Below are 26,158 nucleotides of genomic sequence, written 5' to 3' on the forward strand. Positions count from 1 at the left end.
CCTTAACCGTAACCAATCGCGAGTATACGTGCTTGGCCGAGGGAATTATTACGAGTGTATTCGACGCAACCTCTGTCGTTTGGTTAAAGCACGTTATATGTCATTGTAAAATACACTTCGTCCATGATCATAAGTTTAAATGTCTTGGTATATCAATAAATTTAATATGAAAATAGTTAATTCGTTATTTGTTACGAAAGGATTATATACGAATGTTAAAAAATAAATTTTGTCTTTTCTTTTTACGTTAAATAAATCTATCGTAATCTCTTCTTGTCTAATTTTATATCTCCATTTCTTCCAATAAGTTTTATTTTTTTCCTAATTAATTTATTCTATATATTACTTATTCAATAATGCACAAATAAAATTGCAAAGTAAGCTTTAATATACGAAATGACATATATATTCTTAATTTAATTGGCAACTGTCCGATGACAAATTAACGTGACATCTACATGCATACTGTAATTTTTATGAGACAAGAATTCTCATCTTAAATTTTGAGCGACATTTATTTAATGTCAACAAAATTCGCGACGTTCACAGACAGGTAAAAAGAAAAAGGGCCGGCTGGTTGTAATTTAGCGTGCGGCGCCATCGCTCTTCGCGTCCCTTCGACGAACAGGACGGAGTCTAATTGCGTCGAGCGAGATGCGAAAAGGGTGAGTGGAGAGGGGAGAAGAGAGGGTTGAGAAAAAATTCGACGTCGCTCGTTAAGCGTCTTCCTCGCCACCATCGTTTCTCCTGTGTCCTGAGGCTATCGAAATCAGCATGGTATGTCAAAATCTTTCTCACGCCTTTCATGGAATTCAAATTTTTAATGAGAAATTAATTGGAGACATTTTATTTTGTGTATTAACATTTATCAATACGTTAAAGTATAAAAGTATAAAAAAACGAGTTAAACAGGTCAATTATCATGCCCATAATCAATAAAAACTAATGAAACGTGTCGATACATATATTTATCGAGATTATTATTTATGTTATAATATATAGATATTTCAATAAATCCGATATTCATCACGTTTGTAATTATATAAACATATATATATATATATATATATATAGCGTACGATTTTAATTCGTACGATTAATTGCACCTATACATTCGAGATCTTACAAATATCTTTAATCTCCAAGCAACTGTTATTTTCACATGAACACGCACGTCACACGTTAGGTAACGTTACGCATAAATCCAACACTCGAAAAAGTATATATAAGTATATATAAATATATATACATATATATAAGTATATGTATAAGTATATATAAATATATATACATATATATAAGTATATGTATAAGTATATATAAATATATATATATATATATATATATATATATATATACTTTCTCGAGTCTCAAGTCTCTTACAATAGAGGAAAAATCATTTTTCTCAATGATTCACGTCGATCCCACGATCGAGCTTTAGAAAAGGTCGGTCCTATGTATGATGTTGGCTCCTTCGAAGCAAATCTATCCGGAACACGAATAACCATGGAATAAAGTGGAACCACGCCCAATGTATTCTCTCTCTGTCTCTTTTTCTCTCTCTATCTCTCTCTCTCTCTCTCTTTCTCTCTCTCTCTCTCTCTCTCTCTCTCTCTCTCTCTCTCTCTCTCTCTCTCTCTCTCTCTCTTTCAAATACACCTGCACCCGCGAAGCTCGTTATAAAGGCGCGCGAGCTCGCCTCTAAACTGCCCTGTGGCAGCAGCCTTTTCTCCTTTTCTCCTTTTCGTTGTGCGTGGGCGGCACAACACACGCGGACGAATACGAATCGCGAGAGGATACACAGTGGACTCTCTCGAGCGTGCCGTTCCACAGAGACGATATACTAATTTGCGTATTGTCGTTCCGCTAGCCGCACACACTACGCTCGACTATTTCTCCATCTCTTTCTATCTTTTTCTCCTTACTCTTCGAGGAGCTCCTACGCGAACGAGGAACTGAAATTTTCTCTTAGGTAATTTTGATAAATGATAGACCGTGCAATAGAGAACTGAACAACGGTGTGCGCCGTAGGTACACCTTCTATGCTTTCGTTTCTACGAATTATTTCTAAGATTTATACGTAAGATTATACCAAGGATAATGAGGTATATCGTTATTTATTTAAAAAGAAAGGAGAGAAAATAAAAGGGAGAAAGAGAAAAAGAAATAATCAAAAAAAAATGAATAAATAAATAAAATAATAATAATAATAAAGGAAAGAAAAAAGGTCCAGTTATTTTTATCGATCGTCGTGATTATATATCTTCCGATGACCTCCGATCTTCAGGCAATTACGTTTATCATTCGTACATATTAATATATACCGGAAATCGATACTCGAGATTTTCTCGCTCGAAGTAACACAGTATTATAGAAAACGAAGGTAAATTGAGATAATTAAAGATGAGCGTGTTAAATATCCCGAAAGGAGCTTGCGGTAGCTATACCAGGTCATGATAGGTTATCAATTTGTATCTATCAATATGATGATATTCATTAAGACCTTTCCCAATGAAATTCCTTCCTACTTCTTAGAAATAAAAAATTAAAAATAAATAAAAAGAAAAGAACGAAAAGGAAAATAGAGAAAATATAAAATAAAAAAGACAATTCACCTACGGACGAACGATTTTCATTAGAGGGCTCGTCGCCAATTAGTGTTCGAACTTAAGCACCGAGAATTAAATCGGCACTTCAGATTTTCTTTATCATTATTCTACTTTATACTTTATACTTTATACTTTATACCTGCGTAAGGAAGTCGTATACAAGTACTTAGTAAATAAGAAAATCCATGATAATCGATATTTAGCATATTACTCTTCGAAAAAAGATATATGATCGAGGAGTGGAGAAACTTAATGATTAGAGCAAATCTAACTGGATATCTCTCCATGAAGATAACTTTTCGAATTATATGTAAGCTTTCCTCATATTTCTATATCCCTATCTCGTTCAGTGCAAATACGATTTATACATATGTATATATCTATATAAAGATATGAGCATGGATATATGTATCTGTACATATAGTCTCATATATATATATGACTCGCATTAATTGCAAACGATTCCTATGTCGATCTGATCCGTGAGAGACATCGATTCTGTTACGGATCGCAGCTCTTGCCGGTCGAACCGTGGCTTCTGAGATTAAATGGCGCTCGTGATATCAGTTGTAATTGATAATTGATCGAAAGACAGTAGTGCTTCCGTGCGAATAAATTTTCTCTTGTAATCGTCACAAAATTACTTGGAATAATCTTTAATGAACTTTTACCATAACATAAATTTCAAGATAATAATATTAATCGAATTGTATCGATTATTGGATAATAATTTCGATTAGATTTTATCAATGAACATATATATGTGCGTGGAGATTTATAAAGAAAAAAAGATATCGATGAATTATTCGATGAAATTTATAATATTTTGATACACAAAAAAATCATCAAACGTAATAAAATTTGTACTTCGTGAAAATCTCTATCTATGTATTATGTTAATCAGGATTTCCTTAAAAAAAATCACAAATTTTCCTTGAGAAAGAACGTTCCTTGAAAGAAAATACGCGGTCCCTTACCGAAAGATCTTGAGATTATTTCCCTATCTCGATCCTTGTTTACGGCGATCAACGTCAAGAAGAGCGCCTTAAAAGTGCAAACATTTCGATAGGTTCCAATAGAAGTTACAAAACTCTCATACCCTTCGGGTAGTTCCTTGAGTATCATCGATACTCGATGGAAATCCTCTTAAATTTCACGAGGAGGAGAAGGAGAAAAAAAGAAGAAAAAAAAAAAGAAAAAAAGAAGAAGTAGAAGAGAGAGAGAGAGAGAGAGAGAGAGAGAGAGAGAGAAAGAGTAAAGAAAACTTTTCAGTGGAAAAATTTTCAGAAGCATCCGAATACTTTATCAACTTTACATTAAAGGGAAACAAAATCTAATAAATAAATATAAATAATGTAATGTAAGGATGTAAGGAATTCGTTTTTCTATAGTGGTATTACGTACGGATCGAATATTAAAGTTCAATGAAATGAAGAGGATCCCATGAGAATCTAGAAAAAAAATAGAGAAAGAGAGAGAAAGATAAAGGAGAAAAAAGAAAGAAAAATATAAAAAATAAAGAAGATCGCGTCTCGCTCCAGAGACTAAGCGACTTGCGTCATTTGGTTTTTCTGCCGGATGTGCTTGAGCGAGCGAGAGGTAGTCAAGCGGATGCGAGAGACACGTAGTACAAATGTAAATGATCGATGAGTTATGAGCGCTTTAACTGCGGTATCTCTCTCTCTCTCTCTCTCTCTCTCTTTCTCTTTCTCTCTCTCTCTCTTTCTCTCTCTCTTTCTCTCTCTCTTTCTATCTACCTGTCTCTCTCATCCACAATCACGAATAATTACAATTATTTCGCGGTCCGAGCTCGCGACACGGATCGTGTAACGTGATCGGAACGATGCCGATGTACTCATCCGTCGCATATATATGTGTGCGTGTATCTATGCGTATGCATTTGCGTGTTTGTATGTATGTGTATGCATGTGTATATTTTTATATATAAGTATCTATTTCTCCAATCGTGATTCTGCTTCGAGAAATATGGAAAAAAGAAATAAGAAACAAGGACTCATGAATAAATATAAATTACGGTAGTAACTTACGGCCGTGCAATTTGCTCTTTGATCCTTCGATGATTCACCGAAGACGACGTTTTCCTTTTGTGCGACGGATGCATTTAATGACATCTAACACGTTAGATAAGTAGGGTGGAATGATCATCGATTACAATCTGGAAACTCCTGATATTCAAGAAGAAAAAAAGAAGACAGAAAAAGAGAGAAAGAGAGACAGAAAGAGTGAGAGAAAGAGAAAGAGAGAAGAACTCTTCGAATCTACTTACATTATACATATTTATACCGGAAGTCATGGATTATTCTATTTACGTATATCTATATTGTATCCGTATTTATCCTCATGGAATTTCACGATGGAGAATAGGCTATCGTTTACTCGCCATATGCCATGACAAATAATTTTCGCGCACGCTCGTTCGACTCTCGAAACAGGTGCGCGCGCGAGCGCGCGTTCGTCCTCACGACGAACTTTAGAAACTCGCTTTTTTCTCCCTCGTTTCTGTCTCCCATCTGTCGAGAGTTCAGATAACAACAATACTGATACTTTCCTATACAAACTCATATATACCTCCATAAGATATAGGTAAATACTTACTTACTTACTTATTTATTTATTTACTTACTTACATATACGCGCATGAATACGTAAGTGCATAAGTTAGTAAGTAAGTACTTACGTATACAGTCGAGTTTGCGCTCTGTTACTTTGTGATCTCGCATTTTTACACATAAGAAGGACAACCCACGTTCGATAATTATACTCGAGAAAAGTAAGTGTAGTTACGTATGTAGTACGTATGACGATTCGATTCGTCACGCTCATAAAAACGAACGAGTTTTCGAGCTAACTCTGTCGAAGAAAATGAGAGAATGACGTAAGCCAGTTTACATTGAGGACCTCATACGTTCATTATCGTTTCATTAGATCGTATAATTAATCCTCGCGAGCTAATTGAATTCGTTTTGGAAGGAATAAATTATTCTTTGGAATTTTCTACGCTCGATATCTCATTTATCAAAGCACGTAACGCACTTCACTCTGACTCATTTATACATTCTTTTAAAAAAAAATCATTAACTAATGCTAAAGTTGGATATTGATATTCATAGTAAATACATAATTACCCACCCACGTTGATTCAGGTAGGTATAGAAAATAAAACTATCAACTACCAGTTATATTTCAATTGATCTCTCGCTAAAACGAGAAATTGCAAATTGTTACAAATTATTCATTCGAGTACCTTCTACATGCTACCGAATTGATTTTTTCTTTTTTATCGTTTTCCTTTTCTTTTTTTTTTGTTTTCTTTCCTTTCCTTTGCTTTTCTTTTCCTTTGTCCAACACGTAAAATGTCGAGACGTCGATCGCGATATTACCGTATATCCGCCGATTTCTGCGCGCACCGTAATAAAAAGACGAAAAAGAAAAAGAAAAAGAAAAAAAAAGAAGGGACGAGACCGGGTGAAATATAAAACTCTTCTCCGTCAAGAGGGCCGATGCGAAACAATGAACTCTGTAATTTTCTCGAGCGACGACGTATACCTACCCCGAGACCCTTTTCACGCGGCCACCATAGCCCTGGGCTTCCAGTTTTTCTGTAGAATAAAGGCAACATCCACGTCGATCTCGCCGAGATTGAGCTATCAAGAGATCGGCCTTATCGATCTTCTCTTAGCTTCTATCGCATCGTCGAAATGAATCGATTCGATAAAACATCTTAGAAACGACTAATTATTTTATCGATATTTTTTTAATGAATCCGAGATATCCTTCCGTCGCGATTAATCGTAATGATTTACGTATTCGAACAATACTTCGATGATCATTTATTCAATGTTTTTCTTGTATCGACAATAATTTCAAGATTATGTAATGCCATTAATAATTTTTTTTATTATTGCATTTTTATCCGATGATTGTATTACATCTGATCCATGCAATTTTTATATTATACAATTTATATATACAGATATATATATATATATATATATATATATATATACATGTATGTATGTACATATATATGTTTATGTTATAAGTAGGGATCAATTCTTTGAAGAATTATTATTACAAGTACAATAACTTTCTATTTCGAATTTCTTCATTAACGATCTATCGTAAAATAATTTCTGTTTATAGTAATAACAATCTTGTGATCGTACTTGTTAAATACGAAATAAACATTTACGTTATCAATTAGACAGATTAAGATTAAAAAAGCAAAAAAAAGGGGGGGGAAAAAAAAGAAAAAGAAGTGTAGTCGATTTGAAGGAAAAAAAAAAAAGAAAAGAAAAGATCGTGCGGCTAATTGAAGATGATTCACGAAATTTGATATAGTTCGTTTAAAAAAAAATTAAGCGTCGAATCTCGTTTGGTATCAAGATCGTAAAAGTTTACATGGAGAGCGTTGAGAAATTTGTTTCTCTTAATGCATCTCATCAAGAGCGTGCAAAAGAAATCAAGCGCTCAATTTTCGTTCTCTTTTTCTGAGTTTCATTAAAATTCGAAGAAATCGGTTGACTCGCGCTCGAGCCCGATAGGATGGAGAGAATCGTGTTCCGTTAATCATCACTTAACGACGTCGTATTATACCGTCTTTTCCGCTCGCGTTTTATGCAAAAGAACATGTAATTCGTTACACGTGAACCGGCAATAACTTCATTACCACGTAGGCTAATTATGAGAAATTAGTACGAGGCTAATAACAACGTGGCATTTCTCGATCGAGATTTCATCGATCAAAAGCATTCGTGGTCAATATTACTACCTCTTTTTATTTCTCTCTCTCTCTCTCTCTCTCTCTCTCTCTCTCTCTCTTTCTCTCTCTCTTTCTATCCTTCTTACTAATAAATATAAAGAAGAAAAAAAAATATAGACGATCAAATCCTTTCATAGTACATTCGCCACGCGTGTGGTCTTTTAAATAATAAATTATTAAACAAGTTTCTAATTCGTCTAAGTGAAATGTTAAATAAATCGTTTCAGAAAAAGATATAGATCGAAGTTACTTAAATAATAATATTTTACATGTATATTTCGATTATAATATTATTATACCATAAGATAAAGATATCGTTAATATTATCGGGTTTGTTGAGAGTGAACCGTAGAGGAAAGGAAGGCTCGAAGGAGGTACAACGAGGTGTCCTACTGTCCTCAGAGGAATTTGCGATGTCGGATCGTGCGAAGGTGAATGAGTCGAGGACACACTGGTGGCACTTGTAATTACATGATCTATAGAGGTTCCACCGTAGAATTAAGATTCCACGTAGGGAAAAATCGAGAGAAGTTTACGACTCCTCTTTGATCGTTTCAAGTCGTTTCTAAGCAAAATGTATAGACTTGAAGAAGAAAAAGAAAGAGAGAGAGAGAGAGAAAACGTGTATAAGAGTCGGTCAACCGCATCGATGAGAGAAGAGCTTCAGATAAAGCCTATAGCCTAGCTCTATCTCTCTCTTTCGCTTATATACACGTAAATAAAGAGAAAGAGAGAGAGAGAGAGAGAGAGAGAGAGAGAGAGAGAGAAATATCGATAGGAACACACACTAACTCACGTTAGCGAGTACCGACGCTAAGTCACGACCTACTAATGAATGATTATGCTACAATTTGCCCCGGGACGGCAGCTATCGCAATTTATTAAATTACAGTGATTCGTGCCCCGGCTCTCAGCATCCGGTAGTCGCGCGTCGCTATTCGCGAGGATAATTCCCCTCGTCGATTTTCGATTCCGATTCTGTCCTGGTGTTTCGCGTAAAATCTTTATCTATCTGTGTACGTATGTACATATGTACGTATGTATATATGCATACAAGTAGATTTATCTCGATATGTCTAACCTCATTCAAACGAATATTCTTCGTGAAATGTATCGCGTGGAATCTTTCAGATGATCGTAATTACGTATATATATATATATATATATATTCTGTTTTGTTTTCTTTTTAGTTCTATCAGATTGCGCGATGACGAATCGATGGCCTTTTATCGTTTCAAACCGTGAACATCGATTTCAAGATGATATTCGAATAATACGATGCCGTGAATTTCATTATTCAGGTTTGAGTCTATGATTCTCGTTAATAGAAAATAAAATAATCTCTTTCGTTGATCCAGGTATCTTCTTTCTTCGTTTTTTCTTCTTCTTTTTCTTTTTTCTTTTTTTTTCCTTTTTCGTTCAATATAATTCGTATGAACATTCGCAGGTGTAAAGAATTACTAACACAAAATATTACTACATAGACGTATAAAATAACTCGAAGTAAATATTAAAAGAACGACAAATTTACGAAAGTATCATGTAAAAGTTTTACGCTCATGTTTTTGACGAACGAAGGTGTGGTAACACTCGTGGTAATTAAAATTGTGCTCTTGTTCTCACGATACTCATTTAAAATGCACGATGTTAATAAAAGGGAAAGATTATATGGAGATGTGAGACTAGTCGTCTCCATGCTTCTGAAGGATTATACATAAACGAGTTGTCACGATTAGAAGAAGAAGACAACGACGACGACAACGAAGATGACGAAGATGACGAAGACGACGACGGAGATGACGAGTAGAACGGATCGCAAGATTCTATCTTCCATGATTAGCATTAAATTAGATGACAAGAGCACGACGCGGCTTAGTCTCGCATCAGCGTTACGTAACGACGATTACGATTCTTTCTTACATTGCAGTTACTCGTTCGTTGCTGCGTAATATAATCTCCTTTACTTCGATTGTTTCTATACTACAAGTCTCTGCATATATATATATATATATATATATATATATATATATATATATATATATATATATATGTTAAAAGACGGATATGTATATAAAATAATACGACATCGAAGGAAAATCAGTCGTGTAACACTACTACCAATGAAATTGTACATTTTCTCGTTATTTTGTTTTTTATCTTCTTTTTTTTTCTTAATCTTTTCTTTTTTATCGTCTTGATATTACTTACACTCATTATTACCGTCGTCGTTCTTAATTCCTTCTTGCACAAGATCACTTCGAGGAACACGACTCGCTTCAAGAAAATCTAATCGATTAAATATCAATATCGAATAGAAAAAAAGTATATGACGAATGTTGAAAATGATTTACCGATTCTCTCTCTCTCTCTCTCTCTCTCTCTCTCTCACATGCTGCTATAATGTTTCCGTATGAACGTGTATGTATTCGTAAATAAATTAATTTATTGTAGGAAGGAAGAATGAATTATAAAAAGATTGAAAAATGGAGAATTCTTAGCTTTCAATGACGAATTTTGACTGTAACATCGAAAAACGAAGGATAGACAAGAAGAATAAAAAGAAGCAGAAAGAAAGAAAAAGAGGGAGAGAGAGAGAGAGAGAAAGAAAAAGAATCATATTATCCATCGTATATACGGGAATTCGAGACGGAATCGTTGCGTGTCGATGCAGTCATAAACAAGGGGCCATTAATTTAGCCACGAAGGATGCCCAATATCCTTCGAAAGCTTTTGCGGCGATGCACCGATAGGCAGCTAACGCGCGGATAAAATAAGTTTAAGGGCGTGAAATTGGAAGTAATTTTACAAGCCATAACGATCTACTAAATCTGTAAAATAATTAAGGGCGCAGATGTTCCTCCTCCCGTTTTACCACCCCCGACTACTTCACCTTCTCAACCCCCACGACCTAATCCCTTACTCCTTCTTCTTCTTCTCCTCCTTTTCATGATTCTTCTTCTTCTTCTTCTTCTTCTTCTTCTTTTCTTGTCTTCTTCTTTCCTACGAAGTCCTTTTTCTGAGCTACGTTGGCCCCTTGAATAACCGTATCTTGAAATTTCGAAACAGTCTTCACCGTCATTCCGAAAAATCAAGAGAGAAGATAAACGAAAGGATTTAAGAGCTTGTCCGAAATTAAAAGAAAATTGTAAATTCGTTACGGGCTTCTCAAATAACGGGGAAAGATTCGTGATCATACGAAAAGTACAAGTTTCGGAAGGGTTTCTTGAATAAGAAAAGAAAGAGAGAGAGAGAGAGAGAGAGAGAGAGAGAGAGAGAGAGAAAGAAAATTTGCGTGGACAGAAAATGCACAAGTATTATTAAAATACCACGAACGTATTTGGCCTACTTCGACTTCTTAATATATTTATAACCGCGCATGTAAACAGCTTTTATTACGGGCTTATAAGAGAAAAGTGGTTCCCTCTTTAAAGAGCGGCGTATTAATTTATCATATTTATTGTGCGATCGGTCATGGCTATTTTACGAGACTGTAATTTCGTATCCTTAAAACGTATGATTATTTCCGATTAACGAAAGAATGGCCCCGATCTTACGCAATCTCCGATCGCACAATGCCTTGGGTTATTGTCCATGATGAGACGGTGTACATACGTTCCAGCATACGTGACACCATTAATAATACGTAGCACATTTCGTTGATGTACATACATAAGTACAATACGTATGTACATTGCCAAACCGATTTTATTACCAAAACTGTCCCGAAACCGATTGCATGATTATCCAAATTTTCTCTTTTCGATCAAAAATTTTATAACCTTTATCAATGATATTACTTAGTTAAAAAAAAAAATATATATATATATATCATTTCAAATATATTTCGGATTGAACTTGCTCGGATAAAAAATTTCGATCGAATATTGACGAATCTGTCTGATTTTCTTTTCTTTTTTTTTTTTTTCTTTTTGTTAATATTTTTTCTTACTTCTTTTTTTTTCTCGTAAGTAACAAAAATTCACTGTCATCTTTTTTGTATTCTATGCCTTACAATACACAGGTAGAACTACTTTCTGATTTGACACGGGGCATAATGAGATTCGATCGGCAAATAGTAAGGACAAAAGTTGGTAATAGCTGCTTCAAAATCAAGTTCATATGTTATTTTAATGTTTCACGCAAGAGAAGTTCGGTATAAAGCAAATACCTTCGCTAAGCCAAGACGAGCAAAACCGCATTCTTTCAGTTTACCGCGGCAGCTGGTAAACACGTCGATACGTAGATATGTACATACGTACGCGTATCCCAGTTTCATATCGGGGCAAACCCGTTCTCACAGTGCTAAGATCATTTTTATGAAGTTTACATAATTTAGATTGGTTTATAATGATGTAATATAAATTCAGACCACCATGAGACTCGTACATATTTATTTCAGATAGTTCAATGAAGTATTAACAGTACCTACTTAGATATTTTTAAGTGTCTTTCCTTTCTAAATTTTTATGATTCTTTCGATATCTAATTTGTTTCGAATAAAAAATCAAATCAAACGGATATACTAGTTACAAAATTATGTCTTATATATATGTTTATATATATATATATATATATATATATATATATATATATACATATATATATATATAAAACATTAAAATGATTACTTTTGATAAAGCCCATTTCGTTAATACATATATTGAAATTAACGCAAGGAAATCGCGAAAGTGGAATCCGATATATCGCGCCCAATAAGAAGCCTATTTGGTGGGGGACGTTTAAATTTAAAATATCCTACCGGAAAGTGACCAGTTTCCAACGCGCGACCACACGCAACGCTCGTAAAACCGGGTAACTCAGGCATGGATCTGGTAGGAGGCCAGCTCGCAATCAGCTCGGCTTTCCACGTGCTTACGAGTCAAGTCAAAGGTACGAGAAGAGGGAGGACCATGAACGAGGAGGAGAAGGAACGAGGAGAAGTCCGAGTAAAAACGGACCTGCTAACGATCCGCGACCACCTCATCTTGATGTCCAAGCCCGTAAACCTCTTATATCCGTCCTACTTCGGATTTAACTACAACATCCCGGACTTCGGTCTTTCATTTATGCGTCCTCCACTAACCTTGAAATACTCGCGATAACATTCGGCCAAATATATCGCAAGAATGTCGCGTAATCGTAAGTCCAGTTTATTTTATTACCTCTTACATGATCTTCCTTAAGCGTAACTATTACCTAGCTTGTACTTGCCCGTTACATTCAAATTCTACGTAAATTTCTACGTTAAAAAAAAAAGATTACTCATTTTTTTTATCTTTCTTTTCTTTTCTCCTTTTCTCTCTATTTCTTCCTGTTTTTTTTTTTTTTTTAATTAGTTAACTCAATTTCTTAAAAATTCGATACTATTCGATTGACAAAAGTTAACAATTTAACATTCGATTAACAATACGACGACAAATTTCATGAAAAAACGGCCTTTGTGTTTCATCTCTCTTCAGATTGTGAATTCGTTCAGGATTTTCAAGTACAATGTTAGAATCTCGTTAATAACGATAATACCATATAACAATTTCCTCAACGGGCTAATTACCTTGCCTATACGCGTTCAACATCGATTGACGTTGAACTTGATCAACAGGATTACGCGTGATGTCAGCGTTGAAAATACACTTTGGCACGTAAAGAGTGACTCATCGATGCTCACATTCGGCACGATCTAGCCCCGAAGGTGGTACGAAAGGTCGCTGGGACTCTCTCTCTCTCTCTCTCTCTCTCTTTCTTTTTTAATTCCTTTTCTTTTTTCTTCTATTAAGTGCACGTTATCTCTCTCTTGATCGTTTCTTCCCAAGCAATTAGTTTCGCAGCATTAACATTTTCGAGACGATAAATCATTAAGTATCGCGAATGAATCCAACCGAAAGTGTCGTACAATCAATCATTTACGATCGAAAGCTCGTTAATCCGTTTTTCGTCGTCTTCTCATTTCTCGGAAATAATTAACGAGCCTTCGATAAAGTGTCTTAAGTAAATGAAATGTCGTTTTATGTAACGTGACGACGTTGTCTACGATTGCTAAAAGACACGTTCCTATGAATATATGTCGTCGAAAACAAAACGACGACATAAAGGAATTATTAACTACCGGTGCGATGTCCATCTTTATTCTACGAACCATTACAAGAAAATACGGTAGTCGTACTGATCGTCTGTGGCTCGTGGTCGGTGTATATTCCGAAGGACAGTTTTCTAGAGACAGGGACTGATCCATAATAAAATATTTATCGTTAATAAATACGAATAAAATTAATTTCTACCTATCAATTAGTAACAATAACTATTTTTCCCAAAAAAGAAAGAAAAAGAAAAAAAAGAACATTGCAATCGTAAACATTTCAAAATTGTCTTTAAAATTATTCATAATCTTTTTTAGATTGAATTTAATTATCCTCGGAAGAAGATTCATGGTTTTGGGAATATCCATGTCAAATTATATTTACGCTTTTGAACTTTGAGCTAAAATAGATAGTCAAATATTTTTTAGAATAGATCGTAAAGAGAAAAAGATAGAAGCGGCCCTGTGATCGAAGTCGGCAATCGGTAGTCGGTACCGGCCGGAACCCATTCAGCTGCTGGATGTCGGTTTACGGTATACGGTCTGTCTCTTTCTCTCTTCTCTCTTTTTCTTTCTCTCTCTCTCTCTTTCTCTCTTTTCTCTTTCGCTCTTTCTCTTTCTCACTCTTTCTTTCTTGAAGAAGATTGCTTATTAGGATGGCGGGGAGCTATGAAATAGAAAGGCCAGTGACAATTTGATAGATTGAGCTTTTTGTCGCTTCTCTCGTCGTTAGAGCCGCCACCGGTGAAATTATTGACTTTTTTGTCGGTGACCAGTCGAATAACTAATAACGAGTCGCTTGTCCGTCTCATTTGCGACCAATGGTAGCCATTGTCCCATCATCGAGGAAGGATTACGGTAGTTCCGTGTTCGAACGAGACGAACTTCATGAATTGACGTAGAGTTACGTGTGATGCTTTTTGAAAAAAAAAGGAAGAAAGAAAGAAAGAAAAAGGAAAAAAGTCGATTCGATTCGTTTCGACCTCGAATTTGTGCCATCTTAGAATCTTATTTGTTATTACAGATAAAGCGACTTAAGTTTCTAATTTTCTTCTCCCTTTCTCTCTTTCTTTCTTTCTTTATTTCTTCCTCTTTACATTAACCATTATGTACCTGCGTAAATGAATTTTAATGATAATTGACAAGATTTATTAGTCAATGTAATTTAAAGATATTTTTCCAGGAATCTCTACCCTTCGTTAGAGAAAAAAACGCTACGAGTATACGAAGGTATTACTTATTGAAGCAGAAAATTGAGACCACTTACTATTATGAAAATTGAAGGAAAAGAAAAGTGATGGGAGGGGGAAAGAAAAAAGAAAAAAATACAATTTATTTTCTTATATCGCAACATAAAATATATACCGCGTATTTATCGAAGCAGAAAGTTTATCATTTTATGTTAAAATTTTTAACAAAACTAATTCTCCGATCGCTGGTGAATATTTAATGAATAAGTATTTAATAAAAAAAAAAAAAGAAAAGAAAAAGAAAAATAATAAAAAATTGTTAAAACACACACAATTAATACAAAATGACAATTCTCGCGTGACGAATCACGTGAGAAATTTAAATACTAGTGTAAATATTCATCCAAGCGGAAAGTTTTCTATATCGTATTTAAAAAAAAAAAAGAAAAAAAGAACCGTACTAAAAAAGAAATGCATTTCTCTTTTTCTCTCTTAGGTAGAAGCGTGCAACGATCGCTCGACTCGAGCGCGTACATTCGCGTTCACGCTAATTTTAGAGAGAACGTCGGCGTGGCACGCTCGCGAACGAGATCAATTCAACTAGGTAGTCATATGAATTAAGGTCGATTCGTATCTTTTAAGAACGTTCGAATAAATTAACTATTTGAAAGTGTGATATTACGTTGACATCTGTATAAAAAAAAAGAAGAAGAAGAAAAATAGAAAAAGGAAGAAAAAAAATTTTAATATTTTTTTTTCTTTTTTTTTTTTATTAAAAAATAATAAAGATTCTAATAAACCATTAAACGATTCAAAAGTGTGATATATCGTTGACATCTATATAAAGAAAAAAAAAATCATTTTTTCAATTCAATATAAATTTCAAAGATTGAAAAAGAGAAAGTTAATTCTGAAATAAAAAAAAAAAGGAAAATAAAAAATAATATAAAGAAATATACGACATGATTTTTAATCGATTTTAATTTCGTAAATTTCAATGACGATTCGGAAGAAACGAAGAACGGGAACTATTGATCGATAAATTTGACTAAATTATAATCAAATCTCTATGAACGATTAAACGTAAAGAAAACAAAGTGGGCAATATTTATAAAATAGTTCTTATATTCGCAAATTCATCTGTTCATTTTATTTTCTTCTTCTTTTTCTTAAAAATTTACTTTATAAAGAGAAAAAGTAGATCATTCGTCATCATTAACGGTTGGTCACCGTTCATCGTTGTGTGGCCTTTCCTTGGCTCCTCCCTTTCGCTTCTAGCTACTTCCTCGTTGCCCGGTAAATCGTAAGCGGGTAAACGACGCGATTAATGATTTTATGGTTGAATTTCAGTGCTGTTCTCTGTCGTTATTAAACGTCCCAGTCGTTTGCCGTTTCCATCGGTAGCTTTATCTTCTCTCTCTCTCTCTCTCTCTCTCTCCTTTTCTCTTTCTCTTTCTCTATCTATCTATCTATCTCTCTCTTTCTTCCCACTGTGTATTACATACATATGTATATACGTATAAGTACGAACTAATACATATAGTGATCATCGAGATATGATAGAAGAAAAAGAAAAAAAAATGATAAAAAAAAAAAACCCGAGTGGCCGTGAAATTGGTCGCGGAGCAATCACTGAAACTACCATTATTATTAACATCATCCATGATCATTAAGGTTGCGTTAGTGTGCTTTGAATCTCAACGAGATTCGACGTTACTCAATCATCGTCTCTCCTCCAAAAAAAAAAGAAAAAAAAACAAACAAAAACGCTACGAAATATAATACGAGAAGTTAATCTTTCACATCTATATATAAATATATATATATATATATATATATATATATATATAAGTATGCACATCATATATATAAATATGTATATATATATATATGTATATATATATATATATATATATATATATATATATATGTACATCACGTACGTACGTAGATATAAATAGAGAAAAACAAAATATCAATATCGTAGCTTCTTGCGTGAAAAATTCCGTTACACAATAATTTAACCAATAAATATTGCTATCTCTTACGATCATAAGCGTAAGTATCCATATGCGTATCCTGGATACGATGTTAGATGGTTACGTGGAAAAATAAAAATAGTCACTAGCAATCGTCGTTTCCCGTTTTCGCTCGTAAAAAAAAACGAAACGAAGGGAAATAAAGGGAGTATAACGGCGTTCAATTACATTCGGGCACGCACGCATTATTGTCGAGTTCTTCTAAAATGGAGAGAAAGAGAGAGAGAGAGAGAGAGAGAGAGAGAGAGAGAGAGAGAGAGAGAGAGAGAGAGAGAGAGAGAGAGAGAGAGAGAGCTAAAACCAGAATGAGAAAGAAAGAAAAGCGATTCCGCGTCGATTCATATTTAAAAAAAAAGAAAAAAAATGATCGAGATTGTAACATTAAAAATAATTTTGTCTTTTTCTTACTCGATGAAATTACATAGAAATATTGTCAATCGATCGATCTAATCAAGAATAGAATGCTATTAAACAAAGGACAATCCATTCTCCTGTCTTAAGAGTTAGATTGTAACAATAAGATTTATCGCAAGATCATAAATATTCTTACGTAACAATTATCACGGTAAAATAATAATTGCTGAAATAATAATAATAATAATAAAAAGACGAAGAAGAAAAAGAAGAAGACGACGAAAGAATCGACGGAACTTATTGGATTTTTATCCAATTACCACTCTAATCTTACTTACTTATATATATGTACATAATATGTACATAAGGTATATACATTAATCATTTAAGATATAATTATATGCTGCTTGATAAAAGAATTAAAATAATTAAAAATATACTTACATCGAAAGGAAAGGTATAAAAGTATAGTTAAAATTTTATTATTAGGCTGACAATCTTCGAACGACGTTGACTGTTCTACGACGTACCTACGACTAACGAGCTAAATAGAATACGAGCAATAAAATACAAAAAAAGAAAACGTAAGCATTGAGGTCACCGTTGAGATAATCTATAATCGACATTGTGCCCAACGATAAATATTTGTTTTTGTTTTTCAATATAATTCAGTGAGCGTACGAAATACATACAACGTATGTCAATATATCCAGAATAATCATTATCTATACCTTATTTGTTATCACTCTGTCTTATTTATTCTAATATTTATTTCTTATATTTAACGAAGAAGAGCCAAAGAGTCTCTCGTTTAAACGAGGCACGTGCGCTCGTACAGTTTGATCGTTTTGAAATACAACAAGGACAGAAGGTAGGTATGTATGTATGTAAGTACGTCTCTTGTTCGATTCACGTCGACGCAATTGAGTTTCCGCAATTCCTACTTTCCCTCACTTTTTCCAAGAAACGAGGTAATACGATTGTGACAAAACTGTAAATTGGATATCGACCGGGTCTGAAAAGAGAGTCACCCGTTTCGGGTTGAGCCTAGTAAAGGTAATCAGGTTCGTTACCTTGACACAAGTGCCGGCTCGTACGTTTCTGTACCATGTCGTTTCCCGTTAGACTTAGAAAATTGTCATAGTTAGCTTAGTCTAATATTTTCTAATAATAAATTAATTACTTTATCACAACGATACATATCGTACAATTATTATTAAAATAAATTTGATGAAGAACATATGTAGGAATATCTTGAAAAATCAAAATGTATATTTTTTTTTTCTCTTCCTTTCGTGAAGACTGAATGAACAATCGAAATATTATAGATATTTAAAAATGACTCACCGTACAGATAGTTGGCGTTTGTCCATGAATCCTGTTGTTACTATAAAGATTCTCTGATCCCTTTTGAATATCCTGATGAGATCTTGATGACAATATGTTCGAACTTGTGACGTTGCTAGAATTTGCAACGTGACTTGTTGTAGGCAGAGTCGAAGCGAGAGGTAAATCAGGCCGGAAGAACCACGTTGGCCACTGCAAACAAACGCGATAATTAACGATCTCTGTTTCGTCTCAAGGATTTGTTATCATCTCAGATTTAATCCGTCTACTTGTAATCTTTCATTTTTATGTTGTAAAGAAATGAAAGAAAAACTGTTTCGACGGGACAGATTTCAAATTTATTACGTTCGAAAGGATAGAAATAATATAATAAATATTTCAACGAGAAGATAAAGAGTGAAAGAGAGAAAGAGAGAGAGAGAGAGAGAGAGAGAGAGAGAGAGAGAGAGAGAGAGAGAGAGTAAAAGGAGAAGATAAAAAAAGAACTGAAAGAAAAGTGTCGTCGTGTTGAAACTATGAGCTTAAACTTTTTATCGTTAAATAGGGAGAAAAAAACCAAGAGAGAGAAAGAGAGAGAGAGAGAGAGAGAGAAAGGAAGACAGAGAAAAAAAATATAGTTTGCTCGTCAATCTTGCAGCTCGTTTACAAGCACGAGTCCCGACGAAGTCATCTGCGTGGCATCGGCAGAACATCGCGGATGAAAGGTTCTTTAACCGGTAAGAAGAAAGACGAGAGGCGTTAGTATTCTCGCCCGAATGCGAGCCTTTCTAACAAAGATAGACGACACGAGCCGTCGACGACCCTGCGTCGTAGCCAAGACGTTGCTCGTTTCGAGGTCGTCGCGCGTGTGGTCCATTGTGTGAGTGTCTCTGGCGTGAAAAATAAGAGAGAAAAGAACTCTCGTAATCTTTGCCTTTTCTCATGAGCGATAGGCGCCTCGAATGATTTTTTCTGCTTTTCTTTTTCCTTTTTTTTTCTTTTGATATTACGTTAATCTAACGTGTAAGAAGATGAATTAAATTTTATTTTATCGAATTGATAAAACGTTCTGAAGTATTGATTGAAAAAACAAAAAAGAAAAAAAGTAAAGTAATTAATAATGTATTTTTTTTTTATGGGAAATTTATCAGATATAATATAGTTCAAAATTTGTCGAAATAAAAAGATGATTTTATTTCAGCGAGATAGTACATAACAATTTTCTGAAATAAGTATTTTCTTTTCTAATTAATTATTTAATATACCTTGTACGTTGCTATGAGGTAACAGGAAGAAGGAGTATAACGACGGACGGAGAACGTGCAATCGTTGCCTATCCGTTGACACGTACCAATGCATCTACAACGTGGCTTGCCGCCAGGAGAAAAGGAAATATTTGTCAGCGAGTTGTTGACACGTGCGAATTATATTCTTTACCACGTGAGGTTATACCTACACTGATAATAGCCATTTACGAACTGAGGAAACGAAAGGTGTTTCATTTCATGAAATACATATATACATGATGCTGCACGCCATGATTTTCATTTTACTGATCTAGCATATTTACACAGACGAGAGAGACAGAGAGAGAGACATACCTATACCTATATATATATATATATATATATATATATATATATATATATATATATATATATATATATGTATATGTATATATATATTATATTTATATATATATATATATATACAATATATATATATATTTTTTTATATATATTATATATATATATATATATATATAATATATATACTCATAATATATACATGTATAAGTAATAACATCATAGTTTGTAGTCGACGACGAGTTTACACATTTTCCACATAACTCTCGTGGTTTCTTACGTCACCGTTTAGCAAAACCTCCATAGCTTCGACCATCCTAGAAATTTAGTTATTTTCAACCTCGGCGTTCGAACATCAGGGCACGATTGAACACGACGCAATGGAAAGTGAGTCCAATCGGGGGCTTTAAGAAGAAGGAAGAAGAGGGGAACAGAAGGGTATAGTTTCGGGGTGGTCTGGCGAATGTCTCTTGTCGTTACCTCGGCCGCAGTTAACGCCAAAACCGAAATAATAAACTCCTAAAATTCGTGAGTTAACGTGCTCTACTTCGACGCTCGTGATTCTAATCGGAGCCATCGAATTATTTTCTATTTATCGAACTGACATTCCGCCAAACTGTAGGAAACAGTTTAACATATTCTATCTCTTTCTCTTTCTCCCTCTCCCCAACCCCTCTTACTCACTCTCTCTATCTCTATTTCTCTCTCTCTTTCTCACCCCCTCTTTCTTTCCCTCTCTTTCTCTCTCTGTTTTCCATGTTTAACAGGAAACATTTGTCCGACCTTGATAAGACATAAATTTTAAGTAAAACACGCTCGTCTAATTATAGCAAATATTTCTCTACTTTTTAAATTTCGATCGAGTATTTCTTTTTTCTTTTTCCATTTTTATTCTCTTGTCCCTTTCTTCTTCTTTTTTTTTTGTACGATTGGATTTTTTTCTTTTTTTATTCTCTTTGTTCAGTTTACACGGATAATAATTTTTTGAACGATAGAAGGTTCTACGTGTCGGCGCAAAATGTGGATACATACTAATCCGATAGACGAGATCGATGTTATTTTTTGCAATAATCTATTTGCTACATAGTTATAAGAACGTTAAAGAAAAACAATGTAGCGCAACGTTGGACGCTTTCTAACTGTTTGATTTGCCTCGACGAACGAGTCTATGAAAAACTTGTCCTTCCATTTGAGATATAAATGTGAAACGGAAATCCTATTTTGCTTTTTTTTTACATGTAATAAATATTATTAAATATGGGACTGTAGATTTTTAAATAAATGCGCACAAAGATATAGTGAATAAATTATGGAGATATTCGAGAAGAGATAACGCTTAATGTTCTGAAAAAAAAGAAAAGAAAAAAAACAAAACGAAGAAGAAAAAGAAATCTAATAATTAAAAAAAATGATATAAGAAATGATGCTGGAGCAGACAAAAGAGAGGGCAAGAGGGGGGTTGTGGAGGGGAGAAAATAAAGAAGAAAAATAGAAACGATCACGTCCTTCTGGAACGTAATAAAACGGTCGATATAAAACGATTTTCTCTTTAATATCGTTCAAGAAAATGAAGTCACGAAAAGATACGTGTAATCATGGAAGGTCGAGAAACGATCGTAATTTTCTAGCTGTTCATCTCGTTCCGAGGTAGAATTACGCGTGGTTTTTGATCGTAACGCTTTTTTCTTTTTCTTTTTTAGTTTTTTCAACGTTGTCGAAAGAAATGAACATTATCCCGGGCCAACGACAGCTGGCCGATGGGCGTTCGTTCGTTCGTTCGTTCATCCTCCTAGCGTTGCTCGCAATGTCAAAGCGCCAGGATGCTCTAACGAGATAAACGCAAGTCAAACTACTTCATTAACGTGGCAACCTCGAAGAAAACGTTACGGGGTTTATATCGTCTTTCATCGAGAACTCGAGAGAATTATACCAAGTTCTTCTCGTAATAAATATTTTTATGCGAATAATAAATGTATTGATACGTTTTAATATCTCGTCATATGTATTACATATATATATATATATATATATATATATATATATACATACATATATATATACATATACATATATGTATATATATATATATATATATATATACATATAAATCCCTTTTTAATCATTTATAATGGATACAAATTTATAAATGATTAGTACCATAGGTAATATACAGATTTAATAGTACTTAATGAATGATTCTATATGGTGGGTATATTAAAATCGTGGAACTAATTCGTAAAGAAAAAATTTTCGAGGAATCGATCACGTTTCAACATGGAACATATGATAGATGAGAAAAAAATATCTATCTACTAACTTTCATTTCGTTTTCTATAAAAAGAAATAGTCAACATAAATACCTACAACATCATTGAATTTCATCTTACATCACTCATCATCATCATCATCATCATCATCATCATCGTCGTCGTCGTCATTGTTATCATCGTTGGAGTCTTCGTCGTCGTCGTCGTCATCGTCGTCATTAAGATGACCACAACGTGAAGAAGTATACCGAACGATATCTCGAAAATATCTTTCTCGACGATAAGTGAAAATTACGTTCGCCCATTGCGCCATTGCGAGCTATCGAGTACGAGGGGAAAGAAATAAATGCGGAACCTTCGGGCAATGCGTTTCGGATATGCTGCGGAACGAAAGTGTGCGGAGGAGGGGGATAATTACGCGTTTTACCGAACATTACACTTACGTCGAGGCAATTTCGCGACAGGTATCAATTTCGTAGCGACACGCTACCGCCGAGTGCAAGAGAGATATATGTATAGTATATTTTCAAAGGGACGAAGAATAAGAAAAAGAGAAACGAAGAAAGATAAAGAGCAAGAGAGAGAGAGAGAGAGAAAGAGAGAGAGAAAGAGAGAGAGAGCAAAAGAGAAGGAGAAGGATGATGACCAACGCCGTCTAAAAGCACGCCGAGGTTCAACCTCGTGTGCGACCTATGCAAATCGACGACGTACGATTTGCTATAGCTTTGATGTACCTATCTATAGATATACTTACCTACATATATATATATATATATATATATATATATATATATATATATATGTACGTATGTATGTACGATCAAGCTTTACTTACAACACTCATAAATACGAATAATCCATGCTATGTTGTAGTTAATTTTCGCCGTAGGCTCGTCTGGTTACTAATTTTTTTTTTTTTCTTTTTTTCCTAATAAATCAATCGTAGCATATTCTTTTCTTTTTTCTTCTCTTACATTTTTCTTCTTCTTTTTTTTCGTTAAATCATATAATTATTTTTCCTGAGAAGAGGATTCTTTTAATAGATTTTTTTTGTTTATATAAAAATTACAAATGCGTTTCGAAATCCAGGAAGTGTGTCGAAAATATTTTCTTTTGAAGTTCTCCGTCGTATAAAGGATTACGACAATGGGATTGTCGCATGCAAGCGGCCATCACGTGTACGCGCAAACTCGTGTTTCGTGTCACGTAATTACGCGCGACAAAACGTTCGAATTTGTAGTTTAAACGCGACGACAAAACGTCCAACGTCATGCTATCAACTCGCGTCACGGCGGAGGACTAACGCGCGCGCGACAGACGCCGCTCGAGCGTCGTCTTCCATTAACTTTTGGAAAGCCTGGCGACGAATTCCTACAAGTCACGCCGTCTCATGCCGCATTCACTTCCTTAATCTTTCTGCTTCTCTCTTTTTGTCTCTTTACTTTCCTTTTTCTTTTTTTTCTTTCTTTTTTCTTTTACCTAAGATACATCCTTTCGAGTAGCTCAAAAGTCCATCGAAACGATTGAGATAAAACGATGAAAAGGGGAAAAAAAAATTATAATTACAATTGCGTTGATCTCGTATATGAAATATAATTTATATATAAATTTACAAGAATTTTTATGTGATAAAAATCATGATAAAACTAATAATAGTTCGTGTAAATCATAAAAATAAATTTTTATGATTGCCCAACTCCGAGTGTTTTGTACTGATGAAAAATTTTAAATAACTGAACAAAAGAAAAGTTTATCTTCAAAGAGATAATATTAATTTTTATAATAGCTGTGATAGATTAATGCAAAAGAAAAAGAAAAATAAAGAGAAACAATTTCCGTTCAGTAACTTAACTCGAAGTAAGCGAACTCGAAATGGGTTGAACTCGTATCGACGTTCATGATTCCCGAGGTATTTAAGGTCGATGTCGTGGCTCTCTGGAAGGAGAGCACCGAGCTACGTGATTAGAGCGCTCGAATAACGGCGGCCATCGCTCATTGCTGTGACGTCTTAAAGGCTGCTTCTAAAACCCATCTTTAAGTAGAAAGTAATCGGTCGACCTTACCGAGCACTTATACCGCCGATGACGTCATGCTTAATTACTGAATTACGCGACCGTTTTAATCATTTGCCTTATTCTTTCGAGAGGAATACTAAAATACGATTTGAATATACGCAAAATGTTAATAAGCAAACAGACGAGACAGAGAGAGAAAGAGAAAGAGGGAGAGAGAGAGAGAGAGAGAGAAAGGCAAATAAAATGTATATATGCATTAAAATTAATCTTAAAAGAAATGCATTTTTAATTTGTATCTGCATATATATTTCTTTTTTCATTCTTTCTTTTTCTATTTTAATTTTTCTTCAACTTTTTCAAGAACGTTCGTATTTAGAAATCGTGACATAATGCAGTTTTCATTGAAAGCACCGAAAGTCGAATAAATTCGGATAAACTACAGGACGATCAGATGAAAGCTATGAGAATATTTGCCGAGTAAAAAATCAGGAAATGGTCGTTAGTTGGCATTTACATAAATACGAGCAAACGTTGAACGAATTCGAAATTAGCGCAAAATTCGAGTTTGTTTCATCCACCGGTGGTATCTCGTGAAAGGAAACATTTCGCTAATTTCGCGTTGGTACCCCTACTAACGACGAGTTTACATCTCGTTCGGCTGTAAAATTTTGTCGGTACTGTATATTCGAATCTCACGTTTCAATTACAAAAAGGGGTTCCTTTGCGTGCTTCTACATATATATATGTTTCTATATGTATTCGTGTGAGTATATATATATATATATACATATAAAAATAAAAAAAATAAAGAGAATAAAGAAAAAAATAATGGCCTCAAATAGAAATTATCAGATTGAAAATATCTGGTAACGTATACATACGTAGAATTTGATATATGTGTGTAAAATATAATTTTTCTTTTATTTTCCTTTTTATCTTCTTTTCGTACGATTTAAACGATCGTTTAAAGAAAAAACCAATATGAATTTCTCTCTCTCTCTCTCTCTCTCTCTCTCTCTCTCTCTCTCTCTCTCTTTTTGCAAAGTCTCAATATTTTGCTTTATTTATAACCATTGATTTCCCGAGTCGCGTCTATAATGATTTATTATGTTTAATAAAGAAGGGTTGAAGAATACTCTTCAAGATACGGACCCCTGTCAACGACCTATCGACTCGTCCACTCATAACGCTCGAAGGAAAAAGTCCTACGTGTGCGTGGACGTTCACTTAAATAAGAAATGCGTTAATGCCGTGAAAGGAAGTGCGGATAGGACGCGTCGAAAGGTATAAGGGAGGATGAACGGGTAAGAAGACACAGAGGGAGAGAGAAAGAGAGAGAGAGAGAGAGAGAGAGAGAGAGAAAGATAGAGAAGAAAAAGAAACAGTGAATGAAGAAGGGAAGGGGCGGTCCGGTCATTGCCGATCCTTCCTCGAGGCGAACGCGTGCATCAACGTCGTTATTCACCATTTTATTCATTATCCTTTTCGCAGACGTATTGGACGGCCATTTTCATGACACACGTGTACTTACGTTATTGTACATATGTATATATTTTTTTTCCCTCGTTTTTCACTTTTTCCTTCTTTTTTTTTTTTAATAACATCGCAAATTACGAAGATTGACGTGCGATAAGGAAAATCGTTCGTATTTTCAAAACGATCAAGATTAACGATCAAGTTTGTTTCGCGTATTTTAAAACAAAAAAGAAATAATAATATAATTGTTTTCTATCTTCGTAAAATATATTTTAAAATGTGAAAATGATTTTTAATATAAAAATACATCATCGTTCGGTAATGCTGAATGAACGTTTTATATCTAACTTTCTGTCATACCTTTTGAAATTCGAATTTTACGTTACATCCAATTATGAATTATGAAAAGGGAAGAAATATATTTTTCCCACCCTTTTTTT

The 26,158-nt window shown here is 34.3% G+C and overlaps 1 protein-coding gene across 1 annotated transcript in view; it reads right to left on the minus strand.

Annotated features, from left to right (window-relative positions):
- Window positions 1–26,158, minus strand: part of LOC124425633 (nitrogen assimilation transcription factor nit-4-like) — a 195,258-nt gene that overhangs the window by 154,151 nt on the left and 14,949 nt on the right. The window contains exon 2 of the mRNA XM_046966201.1: window positions 18,396–18,587. Coding sequence (XP_046822157.1) covers window positions 18,396–18,587 — 192 coding nt within the window. The remainder of the gene's footprint in view (window positions 1–18,395; window positions 18,588–26,158) is intronic.

Source organism: Vespa crabro, chromosome 7 (assembly GCF_910589235.1).
Source record: "Vespa crabro chromosome 7, iyVesCrab1.2, whole genome shotgun sequence".
Taxonomy (NCBI): Eukaryota; Metazoa; Arthropoda; class Insecta; order Hymenoptera; family Vespidae; genus Vespa; species Vespa crabro.